General features: G+C 35.8%; 1 protein-coding gene across 5 annotated transcripts in view; it reads left to right on the forward strand.

The window, feature by feature from the left end:
• The window catches only part of snx29 (sorting nexin 29), a 137,809-nt gene that overhangs the window by 8,317 nt on the left and 113,624 nt on the right, over positions 1-15,868 (forward strand). For 4 of the 5 annotated variants that reach the window (XM_026276782.1, XM_026276784.1, XM_026276785.1 and 1 more), the window contains 5 exons: positions 19-113; positions 214-296; positions 6,564-6,627; positions 7,462-7,590; positions 15,115-15,200. In XM_026276782.1, the coding sequence (XP_026132567.1) occupies positions 19-113; positions 214-296; positions 6,564-6,627; positions 7,462-7,590; positions 15,115-15,200 (457 nt within the window). The remainder of the gene's footprint in view (positions 1-18; positions 114-213; positions 297-6,563; positions 6,628-7,461; positions 7,591-15,114; positions 15,201-15,868) is intronic. The other variant, XM_026276783.1, reaches the window with a different exon arrangement.

Genomic DNA, 15,868 nt, shown 5'->3' on the forward strand with positions numbered 1-15,868 from the left:
ATTATTTTTGTGATTACAGCTGGCAGTTCAGTTGAGAATGTCAAATTTCATGGACAGAAGGAGAGCTCAAGTCCACCAGCTGACAGTGAAAAACAAAGCCAACTCCAATTTAGGTATCTGATACAAAAGAACACATTTTTGTAAGATTTCTGTAAGTAAAATTTCTTTTTTGAAGACTGATGCTTATAGTCTTTATTACTTTTGCTGTCTCAGCGCGGAGTCAGACTTGCCAGTACAGATTGCGCCTGTGACCAGTGTTTTGCCGACCCCTGGCCTTCCCGAATCCATGACCATTGGTGAGTTAACCTGAGATAAACTATATAATTGTCCAGAGATCTTACTTGGGTCTTAGGCTCTTTTTAATTATATTTCTAAAGGTTATGCTGTTTTACCATTGAACACAGTTTGAAGATTTGTATGTTCACACAGCTGTTTTGAATACAATGGCCAAGCTCTAACAATGTTTAATAGTTAAATATCAGTAAGATTGATTTTTATTTGAAAAATGAATAATCAGCCATGTGTATTTGCAAGTGATCAAAAGTCAGACTAGACATTTAACAAACTATTGCTGTCAAATAAATGCTGTTTTTTAAACTTTCTGTCCCTCAAAGATTCCTAAAAAAAGTATCAGGTTGCCACAAGCATATTAAGTAGCACAATTGTTTTCAACATTAATACAAATAAGAAATGTTTATTGAGCAGTAAATCAGCATACTAGGTTTCTAAAGACTCTAGAAGACTCATGTGACACTGAAGACTGTAATAGCTACAGAAAATGTAGCTTTGCCATCAAAGAAATAATGAAACCAAAAACTAAAATTTGATGTTTATCTGCTTACCCCCAGGGCATCCAAGATGTAGTGGAGGCAATGCAGTGGGGCTCAAAAGTTATTCACATTTTTACAGATTCTGCAAGGGGTGCCCAAACTTTCGAGCCCCACTGTATAGCTTTTATTGAAGTTTGACAGTCTGTGGTCGCTATGAACTTTGTCGTCGTATGAATAAAAGCTTGTTGATTCTGCAGAAATTATCTTTTAGTTTTCCTAAAAAAAAAAAAAAAATTAAAAAATTGCAGCAGACAGTTAAGCACTGATAGAATCATTATTTTTAATATGTGTAATGACAGCTTTCATTTTTGAGTGAACTGTTCACTTGTGTGAACTGTACACTTTTCTGTATTTGAGTTGAGTTGTATAAATCTAAAGCATTTAGGTCTTTGAGGATTTGGGCTGTGGACAGATGGCATCATTGAGGTAAACTGCCTTGACTACAGCTCTGTTGTCTAGTGGTTTGGTGCAGATGTGAGGCTGTTTAAATGTCGGCCATATGACTTTGAAACTGGAAATTATGACTTTGAAACTGGAAATTATGATGGTGATCTAACAACTTAATGTTTTTGTGCTGCTAAGACATACTATGTTTGTAGGGACAGACATAATTTTGGACTGGATTTCTATTCTTTTGATTCACCCCTTCATACTTCCTCTTTCCAGATGAGGGCACTGTTGGTTCAGTGTGAAATACTCTCACCTTGTTCCTCTTTCTCTCTCTGTCTTTTGTCTGGACACAACTCTGAGACGGGGCTGGAGGTGACTGGTCAAGTTATACTTCAGCTTTCAAAAATAAAAAAGAGAAAAGATGAAAGCAAGAAAATGCAGGGTGCCCGAATCTGCTTGTGCTCAAAGACATGAGTCAAATTCAATTTCAGATCAAAGATGGCTTTCTCAGTATGCCTTAATAACATATTAACTGCTATTTAATTATGGGTACCACAAACATAACTTTTAAGGCATGGAAATGCCATTTTGTTTTTTATGAGCTATAAAGTAGACAGGTTTTGACTCCACAGACTTTTCTTTTATTCCGTGAAAAAATAATTGTGGATTTCTAACATTATTTTATTTTTTTAAAATGCAGAAACAACTATAAGTCAGCCATTCATAAAACGATACTCCACAAACAATGAAAATTTGTAATGTGCTAAGTTTTTTTGAAAATGAATATATTTCTTCTGTAAGACACAAAATAAGATATTTTGAGAAATCTTTATTTTTTGTTGTTGTCCATTCAGTGGAAGTCAAACGTAACCAAAATGGTTTGGTTACCAGCAGTCTGAAAAAAGTCTTCTTTACATTTCCACACAAGAAAGAAAGTTATAAATGTTTGTAATGACACGAGGATGAGTAAATAATGACAGGATTCTCGTTTTTTGGCTGGAACATTAAGTTAATTTCCTTTGACGATATGGAAACATTGAAGTAATTGATTGCAAATACCTTTTTGCTTGTGACTAGGGGTGTACTGATAGTATCATGCCATGCTGTATTGTGCTTTAAAATATAAAATTCATCCTGATAATGCAGAATGCAGTAAATTACACTAAAAGATTTGTATTTTCAATATGGTTGCAAAGGGACAGAAAGTTTCCGGTAAATGTCTGGAAACTTTGCCAAACATTTTCTGCATCTTGGCAATCCTAATTTTCAGCTAAGCAGAATCATGAACTTTTCTATTTTGGTGTTACCATTACCCTGTGCGTTGGGCACCAGAACCAATTCCAAGCCTGTTCAGGTCCACCCATGATGGAATACTAATTTTAGCATTTTTATTAACAGCAGTTTCTGTAAACTTTAATTTAAAATAATAGTTATAATAATAGCACTAACCCCTTACCATTTTTCTTTGCTTTTTGTTTAAAGTATCATTAGAGTAACCCTTTTTTTAGATCGCATGTATCGAACCGAATGGTGATATGAGTGTATAGTTACCCTCCTAATTGTAACACAAAGCTACAGGTTCAGTCCCTAGCAGGGGTGACCCTATTATGCTTTTAAGCAGACACTTAATCCCAGGTTACTCCAGAGGGAATCTCCATGCAGATAATGCACCGTAAATAGCCTTTGATGAAAAGCCTGTGCTAAATGTGAACCAGTGCCAGGTGTGTCAGACTGCTGTCTGTGAACCTTGCTTTCTGGGAAGAAAGTCAAAGCTTCGGCTCCTTACTTGCCTGCTTCCTCTAAGGATTACAAACATACTTGGACCACCTCATCCTTGTGTGTTTCTCCTCCTCCAGATGAGGTGCTCTGGGAAAGGGAATGGGCTCTTCCGCAACAATTCTCCTTCAGATTCTTTGCTCCTGTGTAGCGTTACCCTGCACAGTGCAGCACATAGCCTATTTACAAAATTCCTTGAGTGGATGAAAAACAGCCTTATCAACAGTTTTGTTTTGTACAATTCCTCTACTGTACGTTATGTGAAACATGGACTAAGCAGCTTGGATACAGTCTTTATTAGAAAACATGTACACTATGGGTGTCGCCGACTAAGGGTTTACATAGTTGAATCAGAATTGTTGAATCTTGCCCGAATCGACTGATAGTCGAATCATATATTTGTAGTCGGGGGATAAAATACATTACCAAGAGTCAGGTCATCAGACATTCATCAGTCATAATAGCTCAACATAATAATAATACATGCTTAATAGGTAGTTAACATTGGCCGGCTGCAAATCATATTGTTTATTACTTCGCAGAGCTAATGAAACTGAAAATTTGCACCAATAAGTAAAACCAGATAATCCACACATAAGACGAAATCAAAGGATGCAAGAAGTATTCGATGAAGCCCTTGTGCATTGATGTTTCCTCTAACTGTATAGAGATTTTCACGGAGGAAATTAACGAGTATCCTGATAATTTTCCAGCACATAAGACTCCATGCTATCGTCTAAATATGAGCTGCTGTTATCCAGGCCCGGTTCCATAATTAAATACCGAGGATGCTTTAGAAAGTGTGCTCTAGCCTCAGAGTACATAATTGTAGACAACGCTCTGAAATAATTGATTCTGATTGGTCGTTACGGCATTCAGTGGTAGGGCTGGGTGATGCATTGAATATTAGCATATTATCTCGGGAAAAATTCGGGAATGTTGTGAATTTCATGATAATGTGAAAGGTTTAGCTTACAAAAACAGTAAGCCAGTTTCAGTCCCCTTTTTGATCTCGCATGTATGACAAATACAGAAGCATTTGAAAGCAGCTGATAGGCAGTGCGTAATAACAGAGTCCTTTTAAGGCAAGTCATTTCACTTTGCGGCCATGTTTGAAATGCGTCTCGGACAGCTATTTCAGTCATTCAAGTACAGCGCCTATCTCTTTGAATAGGAAAACATCACATTCTCCAACGCTGTTCACCTGAGCTTCTAACAGCAGCTGCAGTGATGTGATGACTTTTACCAAATAGCAATTGGCTCTTCAGAAGGCAGTACTATTCAGCCATATTGTGCCTTTCACTTTCTCCCATTCCAAAGTAATATTATTGCAGCAACTTTGTATATCTACTGTATTTGGAAATGTTAGCAATAGTGTCTATTTGTATGAGCATTCTTTTAAGGGCCTCAAAGATTTCAGTTCATACAATGTTTGCAGCATTGAGCACGCAGACAATCATAGACATACAGAGGTGGCCAAAATTATTACAACACTAGTATTTTCACCAGTTAAAAATAGTTTTAAGTCCATTATTTCTTTCTTTTGCTGTAGAGTGTCAGTAAGAAATATCAGTTTACATTTCCTGTGAAACTGTACCAACTGGTATTGGTCTAACAACTGAAATTTCGGTATCGCGGAAACCGAGGAAACTGCATAAACTGAGATTGCCAGCGGGAAATTAAACTGAACCATTTCAGTCAGCAACGGGGGTCCCTTATGTCACCTCTGTAGATTTTTTTTTCAACAGTTTTGATTATTAATTCACATGCTACTTTAATTATGAGTAAATTTGTATGGTTGAATGGTAAATATTATTGTTATTAATATAATTTTTTGGGAGTTTATCTTGGGTTGGGTTTATTACTGAATATATGTTTTTTTTTTGCCTTTGGGTTTATTTTTTTCTGAAGGGTTGAAGTTATATTTTATTAAGAGGTGTCATTTCTAATTTTCTGCTTTTGACTCAGGATGTGTTTTTTTATTGACTTATTCATTTGGGACAACATGTTGCATGCCCAATCCTGTATGAATTTTGTTTTAGTTTTTTTGTAATCTAATTTCTATCCCTTTTTCATCAACTCATGTCCTCAGTGTATAACTTGGCCAGATTTATTACAGTAGCCAGATTGAAAAAAAAAAGACTCCTTAAAACAAATGTTGTCCTTTTGTTGTAACCATTTTCTGCAATTAGTTTTTGAAAGGGACATTGCATACAAGTGAAGCGGTTTCTGATTACGCCTATGGCTGCCAAATTGATCTCCGGTGGTCTGCTAAGCTCTTTCTGTTAGAGAGACAGTAACTGAGCTATATCACTGTTCAAAGATACCAGTGTTGTTGTTCTTCTTCAAAAAAAACAAAACAAAGACATCTTTGACTTTCTTTTGTTGAAAGTACTTTTAGCTTGTTAAATGCGGATCGGACCAGCCAGGTTTATATAGATGGCTCTGTCCAAGCCTGCGGTTCCTCTGAGATTCATTAATTGATAATGGACTGATAGGAGCATTCAGACTTTGTCTTTCGGAGCCGTGTTGTTGGGGTTATCTAGGTTACCCAGTGCCAGGTTATCCAGCTTTCAGAGTGCAACAACAAAGAAACTGGCTCTCTCTTTCTTTTTCACTCACCATTCTGGATTTAGACCGTACCGAGTGTTGCCGTTTTTTCCTTAGTGTTTCAAGTGCTATAATAATGCTTCCCAGTCAGAGCTTTATGTTTCACTCGGATTATTCACAGGCTAATGTGTTTTGAGACAAAATCTGCAGAGGCGCTCCTTACAGCTGTGTTATAAATGCCTTACCCTTTCACGTCACCCTCATTTTAAAGAAAATAATGTCTGGCTGGTATTTTAAGCCGTGCATAGTTCTCTTTATTAGTTCTGTGGTGCTACACAAATGAAAATGTCAGCGGTATGAAACAGTAAACCTTACTAAAAGAATGAAGACAGGTGTGGGACATTAAATCCCACTGAGATATTGAGTCTTATTGTACAGAAGTCATGTTTTTTTCTGAGTCAGGTGAGGACAAAAGCCATTGTTCATTTTGAGTTGGTTTTGATACCTTAAGGTATATTTCATACACAATGGCAATTCAAAGTGCTTTACATGAAAGGAAGTAAAATTATAATTTAAAAGTAATCACAACAATATAAAACAACAATTTTTTTTTTCAAATGATTTAAAAATGTTTTTTAAATGAATTTAAAGCAGTTAAAGATGAAGACAAAGAAAATGATTATGTATAAAATACATTTAAATTAGTTTGTACATTCAATAAAAGCACAGCTAAACAGATGAGTTTTGAGTCTGGATTTAAATGTGGCTAAAGTTTTAGCACATTTCATCTCTTATGAGACGGATCTAGATTCAGTGGTAGCAGATATATCAAAGAAAATACAGAAGTGATCAGATAGTGCTAAATAAATCTAAAAATAAATCTAGAATGTGTCCACTATTGTGTGTGGGTCCATGAACATGGTGAATCAGGTCAAAAGTGTTTACACCTCAAACATTAAAACAGTTTAAACGCAAATTGTTTAAAACTTTATAACACTGATTTTTTTTTCTCCTTAGCTGAACTGCGGCAAGCCATGGTTGCCATGATGAACAGAAAAGATGAACTCACCGAGCAGAACACGTAAGATTTTACTGATTGCAGTGAATATTACAGACTTATGGATTTTTTGTTCATTTAATGAAATACGATCCTAAGAAATTTGTGTGGAAATCTGTTGTTAAAGAATTCTTTTAGGTCAGAATGATTTTAACCAATATCAGAAATTCGTTCTGATGATTGTGGCCTGTCCTGCCTTGGTGCTGGCTTAGGTATCCAACATAACTGTTATTCAAATCTTAGCAAATCAAAGATAATGCTGTTCTTTTGAATTTTCTGTTCACGAGAGAATCCTGAAAAAGGCATTACAGTTTCCACAAAAATATTAAGCAGTACAACTGTTTTTAACTCGTAATAAGACGAAATATTGCTTGGGTCGATTGTTACCATATTAAAATGAATTCTGTAATAACATTTTATAATATTGCTTGATGTTTTGTTCTGCGTTTTTTAATCTAATAAATGCAGAGTTGGTGAGTTGATATTTTAACATTATTCTGTATTCTGTATAACATATATCTGGGTATTTAACTATATTCAGCCTATTCTTGTTTACAGCGATCCAAAAAATTGCAAACCACAAATAGAAAATGACTTGCATCGTGACCTAAATATACTGTATAATATTGAGATTTCGCTGACCATTTTGTTGAAAATAAAAATAAAAACAAAACAAATCAAAAGCTTCAGTTTCAGTGAGTGTCAGGCCTTTTTTGGGGAAAATTACAATGATGTGCACGTTCAATAATGTGCAGCTGGGTAATTATCATGTGCACTTGTAGTCATTAAAGATAGCTTAGGAAAAGTGGGTCAGGTGTGTGTGTGTGTTTCTTACTGTTGTTATACTCTTTGCCACAGGTCTCTGCGCAGTCTCCTGGATGGAGAGATGGAGCACTCTGCTGGGCTCAGGCAGGAGGTGGACAGCTCGAAGAAGAGACTGGCTGAACTAGAGGAGAGACATGCAGCCAAAGTCCAAGCACTCATGAGGTAAAGTCACTAGAGTCTAACTGAACAGTAGTCTGACATATTCCTACTATCAGCCTAAACTCTAGTTCACATTGCATTGCCAGACACCACCTACTTAGACAGCAGCTATCTGACCTACATGTGAAGCACTATAGTTTTTTAGTTTAGGGGTGACAAAGTCTGAAATTGGTGATACCACAGTAATAGACCCCAGCTACTTCAAATAACTGCTCAGCTGTCATAGTAAATGTTGCACAACAATAGCAAAGAAATAATCTAAAAATGTGTGTTTACTTTGAGGCCAGATTTTCCATCATATCAAAAGTAGCCTATTTCATTCATGGAAATTTTCTCAGTTATCTCACTAACGTGCTACTTGAAGCAGAACATTCATACATTTGATGCCACAAAATTCATCGATTTGAGCTTTGAGGTTGTCAAACAACAGTATATGAGGACATATGTAACATTTTAGAATTTTTAATGATGAATTGTGATCCCAATGATTGATATTCCAGTTAGAGAAATTTGGAGTGAAAATGGAATCGGTGCATGCAGAGTTTTTGAATAGTGAATCTACGTCAGTTACGGAAGCTTCCGGGCGAGCGGGTTCTCTGCAGCTTTGTCTCCTTCGCTTTGTTGTTATGACTCTTCAGGATTGTAGTGTGTTCTCATTGGTTTGCAGGGCTGTGACTGATTTCATGCGTGAGGTAGGCTGTCTGGGAAGCGCTCGCACAAGTGGAAAAATGCACTGTTGCTTTCAGATCTCAACTGCCGAAAATCACATTGTATTTTATGCAGAACCAATTTGACTAAATCACAGGAAGAAAAAAAACCAAAACGCTATAACTGTATATTTTTATGTTTTCTCAAGCAGAGAAAAATGTAAAAGTCCACTAAAAAAAAAAAAATAATAATTTTGGTCATATACAGTGTATGTTTGAAGATATACGTTATTGTCAACGATGTAAATTAAAAAAAATGTTTTAGAATTTTTATAATTACAAGCAGGAAAAGAAAGAAACAATCCTCTGAACATTTTGAACATTAAGATGTTATTTTCCCCTTAGTTTTGCATATGGTGGTGTTGCTAACAGTTAAAGTCCTCCCTGATTTTATTGTTGTAACATTACTAGCTAATATTTTAAAGATGGTTTTGGATGGTCTGTTATTTGAGTAGTGTCACCCAGGTGGGAGTTTTAACTCCTATTCACTGGGAATAATAAGAATAATTTTTTTTTTTTTTGCAGATGCAGAAAAATACAGATACATCTCCCCACCCTCTGAAAATTACATATCATAATGTAACTACGTGTAAACGTTATTTGGTGGTTTTTCATTGGAGAACCAGCTATATATTTCTGGCATTTGAATAACAATGGATAAACCTGAAATGATAGGAAGGGTTTGGAGATTAATTTTATTTACAAATAAGGTAGGAAATACGCATTAAATGTACACAAATATATATATATATACTGACCACAAACCTTTTAATGGTAGTATACATCATTTGTAGTCCCTGTGTAGTAGTCTTTTATCTTTTATTACTACTTTTTGTATTTTGGGTGTTTTACCTTTAAATAAGGCTTCTAACTCTTTGTTGAAGCATTTTTTTTAAATGCCTATGGATAAAAAATGTCAGAAGAGGTATGTTGCTGAGACTAACCAAAGAATTAAAAAAGACACTTGCAAATGATCAGAAGCCATTAAGCATTTTGTGTATTACTTTGTGTATTCTCTTAAAGTATGAGAGTGGTCAAATTGATTACCACTACTTGAGTAAAACTTGTTTTTCTGACATCCTGTTGCTTCCTGTCTCAGAGTATTGCAAACTCAAAGGTTAAGAGTCCAGTCAGTTTTTCTGTCTCAAACCTAATCTGTCCCAGTCAATAGAGACTAAAAATAAGGTGTGGAAACGGTCGGTGTGGCTGTGCGCCCAGAGGAAGAACCTATGAGCCGTGCTCATGAGCTTAGCTCCATTGATTCAGCCTGACTCATTGGGCAGTATTTAAGAAGCAGGATCCATAAAGCAAGATGGGAGAATGCTCTCACACTCAGGCTCCTGTCAACACAAAGCCCTTCCACGCCGTCACGTCCAGGTTCAGCCGGACGAGCAGAAACAGACGACGGGATGGTTGTGGCAGTGACTGACTGTCAGAATAATACTTTACTGAACGCCTCGGAGCTGCCAGGTTTTTTGTCTTCCTGAAGTGCTGCTGTGTTATTGGGAGAGACATCTCTCTTTTGTGAGCATTTCATCAGCTCTAATGTAGTGGTTCCTCAGGGGGATAATGTTGGGAGTGAATGAACAAATGAATTTAGCTCAGTAGGAGGACAGCGGCCGAGAGCAGGAGGCATGCTTGTCAGTATGACGCTGTGTCAAAGAGAGGATTATGGGGGAGAAAACCACACTCCGTATCATGCTGGTGACATCTGCACCGTGTCTGGATGGTGCATCCCTCCACTTGCTCTTCATCAGCCTGTTTAGACAAACTGACACAGGGTTGGCCTTGTTTACAAGTCAATTTAATAATCTATCTGACGGGGCCGCCAGCCAGCCCTTTTGTATTTACCGTTGCGTTTAGTCCTGGAGAATGTTCTCTTCTGATTGGCATTGGATTGTATTTAACCTCCGTTTTGGCTCAGTAACCGTCACATTTTGTGACACTTAAGATAATAGCAGCTGCTGCATAATGCCGGTGCTGTGTTTGACATTTTATTTACCTGTAGCCTTAGGGAGATGGAAATGGGTTCTGGGAAGGGCATCTAGATTGCTGTCATGCATAGTCATGTCTTGACTGTACATTTGCAGCGCTGAAGGAGCATCTGTGGATTTCTGACAAATATAATTTTACATTCAGCAGTTGGTGAGGCACCACATATCTCCAGAACATGGATTCCCAAACTGCTACTTTAGCGAGGATTTTATTATAAGAGTTATTATTTTGCAATTATTTATTTGTATTTTTGTTGTGCCCCCCCCCCCCCTCGTTTTTATGATTCAATAAAAATATTTTTAACAGGGACACTTTTATTAAGATATTAATGAGTTATTGTTTTATTGATTTAATGTATTTATTGTAGTTTAATCTAAAGAGCGTATTGTTCATTGGTAATTTTCCAGATCTACAGTGACTTAATTATTGAAATATAAAATTTAAAACTATCAAACTTACTACTAAATTAAGTTATGATACATTTTCTTGACACAAAGCAGTTTTGCTAATTATAAGACTTTCTTTTTATTGGATTTGAAGGCTAAAGTTCATCTGTGATTTTTATCATTCATGCATCAGAAAGTTAAATAACCCAAAATTCATAACTGTTAAATTACAATTATTACATCTATATAATACATTATACAAATGTATGAATTTATGTTATAGTTCTGTGGAACTTTCTGCTGGCTTCATGAACAAAACACGTATACAAATGCAAATATAATTTGATAGAATATATTGTGAATGATGACTTCTATAACTAGAGTGGTTGTATTGCAAATCCTTTGTGGCTCATGCTTTTAATAGTTTTTCTGTGATCTAATTTCCCGAATGGAGTTACATTTAGGGAATTCATTGAGGACGAGGTTTTTAAAAGAAACCTTTCTCTTCTGTGTGTACATCAGTACATGTATGGGGCACATAGCAGAGTGTTTTTGAATACAAAAAGAAAGTAGTATTTTAGGTAATATTATCTGTGTTAAAGTGTGTTTAATTTTAATGGTTTAATTAAAAACTATTGTTACAGTGAGAAACAAACAGTGACCTGGTGTATTCACTTTTTTTTGTCGTATGGATAAATGATTTATACATGCACATTAATTCTTGACTAATAGACTTAGACTAATGCAACTATTACTTTGGAGAGAATGACATTATGGATGGGTACCTCACCTAAAAGAATGAAGCTTAAATCTTGTTTAAATCAAGGTTTATATAATAATTCTGTTGCCCAAAACTTTACCAACCTTGTTTAAAAATAAGCAGGTTTATATTTAACCCACCATTTTGATCCTGGATTTATTTTAGATTTAAAATAGATTAACATTAATCCTGTTGCTCCATAACTTTAAACTCAGATTTAAATCTCAATTAGGGATTAACTTTAAATTTACAGGTGAGGAGAATTAAATAAAATAAAGTTACAATATGTGGCTGATTGAACAAAGGCAGAAACTGTTGGTGAGTCAAGTTTATTTCCTTTATCGACAAAAGCCACTTATGTCAGAGACAGAGTTTAGAATAAGGAATATTAACATTCTTACTATTTAATTACAATGGCAAATCCATCATGGCAGAGAAAATTAATCATAGATGGAGATTTTAAGTGCAGGTTAAAATTCTAATCCCGGATTTGGTAATCTGAAAATTAACTGGTACTCAATTTAAAATAGAACCCAGATCAACTAAACCTTGATTAACTAAACTTTGCTTAAATGAATTCTTGTTGGTTCAACCCACCCTATTCAAGGTGGCACTCATTAAGTAGACCACTAAATGACCCATAAGCCCTTGAGAGGGACATCAGCAGTCCCCCTCTTGTGCTGGATGTTATTCTTTTAATATGAATCTACTAGCATGTGTGCATACTGTGGCTTGCTCTGCAGGGGCAGTGGAAAAGATCAATGTGGCACACCTGCATTGCCGAGTCCTCCCTATAGAGAAGCTGTCACTTATTAACTTTAATTAAATCGCTGCAGAATAGTGCGCAGCTCGCCGGTGCCCTCCTTTGAGAGCCTGCCAGACGTCTCTGGATCTCCTTCATTCTTTCTGTCTATTGAAGGGTATAACATGGGCAGTGATAAGGGAGTTACAAAAGGCATCCTGGAGGAATAGGATGGGATATTTCTCCACAGTAGCACAACCTGGATTGATTCTGATTGATCTTCCCAAACCACCAGTAACAAGGCTTGTAAGCAAGCACGCATACGCACGCACACACATCTCGCTCCCCAGAACAGCCTTATTGAACTTTGTGTAAAGCATTTCCTGGAATTGAATTCAGTGGGGGGCTTGCTGTGGGAGTCTCTCAGTGGGCTCCTCATGCATACTGCACATACATCCTGAATGTCAGGATAGTGTCGAATGATGTTAGCATATCCTTTATGCATTATTTTCCTGTAATTCCTAAAAGAATAAAATTGGTTTCTGTTGTGCAGTTAGAGTTCGACCGATAGTGGATTTTGCCGATACTGATTAATAGCTCTATAAATGAAGCATACAGACTTTATTAGGGCCACAGAAAGACAGATTTTTTTATAAAAATGTCCAATATACAATTCATCATGTACATTAACAATGATTCAGGCCGAACATAATGTAATTTAATGGATAACTACTTGAATCACGTTGTCATAATACAGTTTAACTGGTTTAATAACTTTTTTCTTATAACAAAAATAACTGAATATTTAAATACAATAAAGCGATACAGAAAAATAAAGTTAATAACATTTTACACAGATTAAAGTACAAAATAACTATAAAGACCAATGGATATAACTTTACAATAAGACCTCATTAGTTAATCTTAGTTAATGCATTAACATTCACAATGAGAAATCGCTACATTTGCAACAGAAAAAGATACAAGTCGTAGTTCATGTTAGCTCATTAACACAGTTGCAACTTTAGATTTTAACATGTTATTAAATATTGGAATACCTAAGATTTATGAATGTTCAGAAGAATTCTTAATTTTTAATGTTAACTAATGAATTAACTCATGTTAACTAATGAAGCCCTAATGTAAAGTGTGAATGAACAATAAAGAATCAAAACACTTTCAAACAATATCTAGGGCAGGGGTGCCCAACCCTGCTTCTAGCAATCGACTGTCCTGCAAAGTTCAGCTCCAATCCTAATCAAACACATCTGAAGCAACTAATTAAAGGTCTTTAAGCTCACTTAAAAATTAAGTGTAGCTGTGTTTGATTAGGGTTGTAGCTAAACTTAGCAGGGCAGTCAATCGCCAGGAGTTAGGGTTGGGCACCCCTGATCTATAGCATGTTGTAGTCCAGATTAAAATGTAAAAAAAAAGTTTGAAAATGAATAGCCTATTAAATCTAAATATTTAAGTATTTGGCCTCTGATAAACTCCATAGCAAATCCACAAATCTGGATGACTATTTAAATCTATTTAAATAAGTTTTAGAAAGTAGCACAGCTGCTTTATTTATATGGTTTCCAGGGTAACGACTGGATTTTCTGCAGTTTAGCGCCATCTGCTGTTAGAGAGTGAATGTGCTTTCATTCAGAGCATCCCTCATGTGTTCCCCATGTGCTTCTCATGCGTGCTTGTTTACATCATTTTGATCAGTTGAGGGGGAAATATCCTTAAAATGCATCCCAAATTCTGAATAACTTATAATGTATAATTATTTATGGTGTTTAGGAGTGCCCACGATAACAATATCCTGCATATTCATTACCGTGTTATATCACATTATCGAATACCGGCACATGTCTAGTGCAGTTAAAGGGATAGTTCACTAAACATATGAAAATTCTTTCATTAATTACTCACCCTCATGTCGTTTCAAAACCATAAGACCTTTCTTCATCTTTGGAACTAAAGTTAAGATATTTTAGATTAAATCTGAGAGCTTCCTGACCCTGATAAACAGCCACGCAACTACTACGTTCAAGGGCCAGAAATTAAGTAAAGGACATCAATAAAATTTCCATGTGGTTCAACTGTCATTTTCTAAAGCTACAAGAATACTTTTTGTGTGCATAAAAAACAATAATAATGACTTTATTCAACAATTTCTTCTCTTCTATGTCAGTTTTCGATGCACATTCATTAGAGTAACCATAACATATGCATGTGGTGCTGCTGACACAGGAGCTGGTGTTTCTCTCGAAAGTCATTTATTTATTGTTTACTTTAATCTGCCATCAGATGTTGTTGTCATAATGTGTTGCTATGGGTTGCATCTTTCTTTGGACTTGATTGACTGGACAGACTGGCATTCTGCCACAGCGAGCTTTATGCTTTTTTTTTCCTAGTCTTGATTTTGTTTATGGGGTGCAGTCTAACTTGTTAATGCTTTTATTTTATAATTATTTTCACATAATTTACCTTTATTTTACACTGCTCTGTCCCTTCTCCAGTTAAAGGGTTAGTTCACCCAAACATGAAAATTAGCCCATAAAACACTCTATATAGCACTGGGTGTATTTTCTTCTTTCAGACGAATCCAGTCGGAGTTATATTAAAAACTGTCTTTGATCTTTCAAGCTGTTTAATGGCATCTCAGTGGGTGTTGCAGTGCATCAGTCCAAAAGAAGTTAAATAAAAAGCGCCCCCCTTAATAAAAAAGTGTCCCACACAGCTCCGGGGTCTTCCTGTAGTGAAGCGATGCATTTTTGTAAGAAAAATAACCAGCTTCAAAATGTAATAATCAATTTAATGTAGTTGTAAAATAACTCCACATTAAGTTTCTCTCGTTTTAAATATACAATAGCTCATTTTTGAACTCACCAGCTTCTATGCACATTTTATTTCTTTTATGATAGATTTATTTTTTTACTATTTTAGAGAAAATGAGGTTCTGAAGGTCCAGCTGAAGAAGTATGTTGGAGCTGTCCAAATGCTGAAAAGAGAAGGCAGCCAAGGCAGTGAAGGTAAGGCAGTGTTCTTATACTATAACATATTTAATGAAATGTGGCCACCTTTTCATAAACTTGGTGGTTTTTAAAAGCTTTTTGAAACTTGTAACCAGATAAAAATGCCTGTTTAAAGTTAGATACATAAACATGAATGATTTTGTAGAGGAAAAAGGACTGTTCATTTTTTTCAGCGTCACAGTTAATCTGTGCAGTGATGCGTTGGATCTGTAGACAATCAAATCCCCTGGAGGGTTTAGAAGGAGACCAACATTTTTCTAATTAAAAAATAAAAATGGAAATATTACATTGCATTTGTTCCTTTGCTTCTGCAGACGATTAGCATGTGTGTGATGAATTACATTACATTCCTCAGTGGGATGCTGTCATATGTTTGATAATTTCAGTTTTTTCTGCAATTTGGTGGGAATTTCAATTATCTCTATATCATTTCATCAACAACTTGCATCAGATGAACACTGTAAGATTTTTCCATGTAAAAAGTTTAATGTGGAAGCACGGCTCCCATATGCAAAGTAAAACTATGCCTTACAGGAGGTGAAATGCGGAGCATTTATCAAAATTCCTGTGTGGGTTATTTGCGTCTCAGTCCTTTCGATAAATCCAGATAACTGGCTGATGCACACCCAGTAACAGTTGGTTGCGAACCTTTATGATTGTGCTCT

This window comes from Carassius auratus, chromosome 12 (assembly GCF_003368295.1).
Source record: "Carassius auratus strain Wakin chromosome 12, ASM336829v1, whole genome shotgun sequence".
Lineage (NCBI taxonomy): Eukaryota > Metazoa > Chordata > Actinopteri > Cypriniformes > Cyprinidae > Carassius > Carassius auratus.